Genomic DNA, 3,932 nt, shown 5'->3' on the forward strand with positions numbered 1-3,932 from the left:
AAGTGAAAGTTCAGGTAGCCAACCAACTGAGCTACTAGATCCCTACCCCAATCATTAGATATATAGTCAACTAGTTAATGCATGCACAAAGCAAACCTATAGTTACACACAAACCAAAAGCCGTGAGTCGCAAGTAACAATAGATGAAAGCTTCGTCTTTTTTGGATTTACAACTTCGAATGCGGGGACCACACTCAACGCCCCCCCCCCCCCCCCCCGCCACACCACATACTGACTTCAAAAAGTTAACTCAATCATTCACTACTTCCCCACAATTCCCTATAAATTCCTCTCATTTCCCCTCACTTTATCCAATTCCTCATTTTCCCTTTGTTCAAATACACATTTTTTCCCATGGAGGAGGAATTTCAAGAATCCGAAGTCATTTTTCAAGAAAACATTTCAAACGAAGAAAATGATCAAGAAGAGTACTACAAATTCCAAAATCGAGATTTTATCAGTTCAAACACTAGGAAGCTGCAGAGTAGAAAGAGGCCGAAGCGAATGTCCAATTCCGTCCCCATTAATATTCCCGATAACTTGTCTAGAAATAGTTCATGGTTCAAGTACATGGAAAATAATGAATCACGGTTTTTGGAAGACGGTGAATACGATGACGGAGAAATGGTACCACCACATGTGATCACCGGCCGGAGAATCGCCAGAAAAATGATGACATTTTCTGTTTGTAGTGGTTATGGAAGGACATTAAAGGGAAGAGATTTGAGTCAAGTAAGGAATTCAATTCTTAGGATGACTGGTTTTCTTGAAACATAACTTTAGAGTTCAGTCGAGAAGAAAAGGGAAAAAAGAAAAAATATATTTGTAGCATCTTTTTGTTTTTTTGAGTTCCAATTATGGAGGCTCATTAATTTCCATTCATCATTGTATTGAAACAAAAACTCATTATTCCACTAGTTAGAAAAAACTCAATAAAGTGTGGAAAAATATTACAAATATGATGTTTGAATTTACTACCCTTAGTCTTAGTTGTATATTACCTCTGTTATGCAGCTTTTGAAGAGGTCATGTAGTGGCAGATGTACAATGTAAACTAGACTTTAGTCTAACTCAATGATTGAAGCTCGGACCATGTGTATGTTAAGAAATATCTATTGAATACGTACTAATATATTTTGAATTCGGTAACCTAATGGGCAGCAAATTTAGTAGCATACCGAAGTCATAAAGTTCGAATAAATTTTGGATCCGCCTATATTATCATGTCCGAGTTGAACTGTTGAAGTCGAAGAGTTATTGAAGCACGAGTCGATTAAAACATTCCATCAAAACAATTGATTTTGACTAGCTCTTCTATGTACTTCTTTTCGTTCTGCTCTTAAAAATCATTTCTGAATATGTATGCATGTGTGTATATAAACATGTGCGCGTGAGTGCATGTGTGATCTCAAAGTTGAAAAAAAAATGTTCAAAAAGAAAAGAAAAAAAAGAATTTGAATTTTGATTTTTCCATTAGAATACATAATAGATTCTAGAATTATGTTTTACGACATGGAGGAATTTACTTATAAATTATGAGTTTACGTGAACTGATCAATAGCTTTCGACTATTAACTCAAGTATTATTATAAATTAATTCGGTATTGATATAGAAATTTGTAAATTTTAAATTCCAGATCTGTCTTTTTAGTGACAATGCCAATGGTGAAAGAATTGGTGATGAGAATTGCAAATCCAAGTGATGGCACAGTGTTTGTGTTTTCTGCGAATTTCTTTTGTCTCATCAAAAGAAAAAGCCAAACACAAACAGCTGGTTTTGAAGGATGACAGGGCTATGTTTCTTTAATAATTTGAAATGTACATAAATTAATGTATAAAAATTAAAGACATAAATTAATGTATAAAAATTAAAGACCAATATACTATATATTACTATTTTTTATTTATAGTTTATGTTATTCAATACTAACAAAAGGAAAAAAGAGAACCATTAGGGAGTCGGTTTTCTTGGATTATCCTATCATCATTTGAATTATTATTATTATTATTATTATTATTATTATTATTGTTATTATTATTATTATTGATATTTGTAATTTATTAGTTTGACTAATTCAGATTCGCACGGCAAGTGATAGGGCCATAAAGCAAAAAACAGCTCCTACCAAGGGTTTCGCCATTCTTAGTGCTCAATACTGAGACCTTTAATTAAAAGGGAAAAGCACTCTTATGAGAAGTATTTTCATTCTTAAAATTCGAAACTGAGACCTCCAATTTCGAGTGAAGGGATCTTATTCGTCTCACCATTCTCTGTATATCTGATTGTTTGTTGTGGGTGTGTAAACTTTGATAGGGAGTGTTTTCCCTGTAATGCAAAGGCAGCAGTAGCGTAGTGGCATCAGATTCATATGAACCTAGTACCTTCGATGCGCAACACAATTTTTAGTGTAAGGATCGACTAAAATTGCAACAAATTGTCGATATGAACCAATTTTGAAACACAATGAGTTCAAAGTTAGGAACCTGAAATGTTGAATTCAATACTTAAGTCCTGGGTATATGTCTCTGCTTTATTGGTAGTACGCGATACTAATCCAGATTAGTCGGGATCTCAATTCGAATATCGAAACCGGTGCGAAACAAAAAATTGTTTTAATTACTTATATGGGAAAACAAACGACACATTATTAAATGATAGTCATCTCCAAATATATTTTAAGTTTTTAATTATTTCTTAAACTTGAATTTATTTTAGTCTTAAGAAACTTAATCTCTGCTGGATGATAGGAAGCCAACAGGTTTCATGGATAAAGTCAAAAAGTTTATCCAAGAATTAAGCAAAACATAATAGAATAGAACAGCTATATAGGGAGAATACTTTCCCTTAATCAACATGTGAAAATCTGACACAGAAATATTTAACAATGAATAAAATATGGCTTAAGTTAAATAGCATATTAATGATCTGAAGGTTTGTTGTTTAAGGTACCCCGTCGACATGATTACTGCATATTCTGGCAACAAAGACAAATTAAGATACTACCAAATTGAGATTATAAAATAACGAAAAGTCAAAAACTGTATGATTGGATCTCTGAATATTATGGGCGTTTAGAAAATGCTCAACACCAATTATTATGCCTCAATTTCAACTAAGATAGGATCGAATTACATGAACGTTGTTCATTATTTTATTTACTTTGCAGCTTGTATAGGTAGCGACTTGATATTTTCTGAATCATTATATGAAAAACTACAAAGACAATTCTTTCAACAACGATATGAAATTAAGAAGAATGGGTCGACGAAATATTAACGGAAGACTAAACAATATTCATATACCCCAGAATAATATGTGTTTTTATCACTAAATATATTGACAGCCTCCGATTATTTCATTGAATTAAAATTTAAAATAGGTATACTCAACAATATGAATCATTTGAAAATAAACATATTCATTCTATATCATATTTTTTACACGATCAATTAGAATTGACTCTGGTTCGTGTAAAAAATATGATTAGGAGGACTACATGTGGAGAAATTTGGCATAAGTTGATATCGATTTCTCAGAATTTGATGACTCCAACTCCATTAACAATTAATTACGAATCATTTTCCGATTTTACACCCATTATCTCAAACGGATTAAACTAATACATTGAGAAATATAATTAATTAATTAATTCATTTCAATTTAATATTATATAATTGGACGATGTTGACAATTGGGATTATTGTATCTTTGTATTCTTTTAGGTGTGCTAGGTGTCAAAATTAAAAGAGATGATATTTACGTATCTGTTGCTTTCTTTGATTTGCTACTCTATTTCTTGTTTGGATGTTATAGAGATTCAAAACGTCCAAAAAAAATCATTTATTGATTAATAGTATTGACCAATTCTATAGACCATTTCTTGATTTTGTCGAATTGTATAAGCGTACGCATACATTTGTAATAACTTTCA

The 3,932-nt window shown here is 31.8% G+C and overlaps 1 protein-coding gene across 1 annotated transcript; it reads left to right on the forward strand.

Annotated features, from left to right (window-relative positions):
* Positions 1-354: 354 nt before the first annotated feature.
* LOC132029477 (protein S40-1-like) lies at positions 355-1,788 on the forward strand. Its single transcript, XM_059418725.1, has 2 exons — positions 355-760; positions 1,652-1,788. The coding sequence occupies exons 1-2, from the start codon at positions 355-357 to the stop codon at positions 1,786-1,788; spliced, it is 543 nt and encodes a 180-aa protein (XP_059274708.1).
* The last annotated feature ends 2,144 nt before the right edge of the window (positions 1,789-3,932 follow it).

This window comes from Lycium ferocissimum, chromosome 9 (assembly GCF_029784015.1).
Source record: "Lycium ferocissimum isolate CSIRO_LF1 chromosome 9, AGI_CSIRO_Lferr_CH_V1, whole genome shotgun sequence".
Taxonomy (NCBI): domain Eukaryota; kingdom Viridiplantae; phylum Streptophyta; class Magnoliopsida; order Solanales; family Solanaceae; genus Lycium; species Lycium ferocissimum.

What these genes read in the sequence shown, in the direction of transcription:
- LOC132029477 (XM_059418725.1), top strand. Translation starts at nt 355, where the DNA reads ATGGAGGAGGAATTTCAAGAATCCGAAGTCATTTTTCAAGAAAACATT. An exon ending in TTCAATTCTTAGGATGACTG is followed by an intron (nt 761 to 1,651) that starts GTTTTCTTGAAA and finishes CTGTCTTTTTAG; the next exon opens with TGACAATGCCAATGGTGAAA.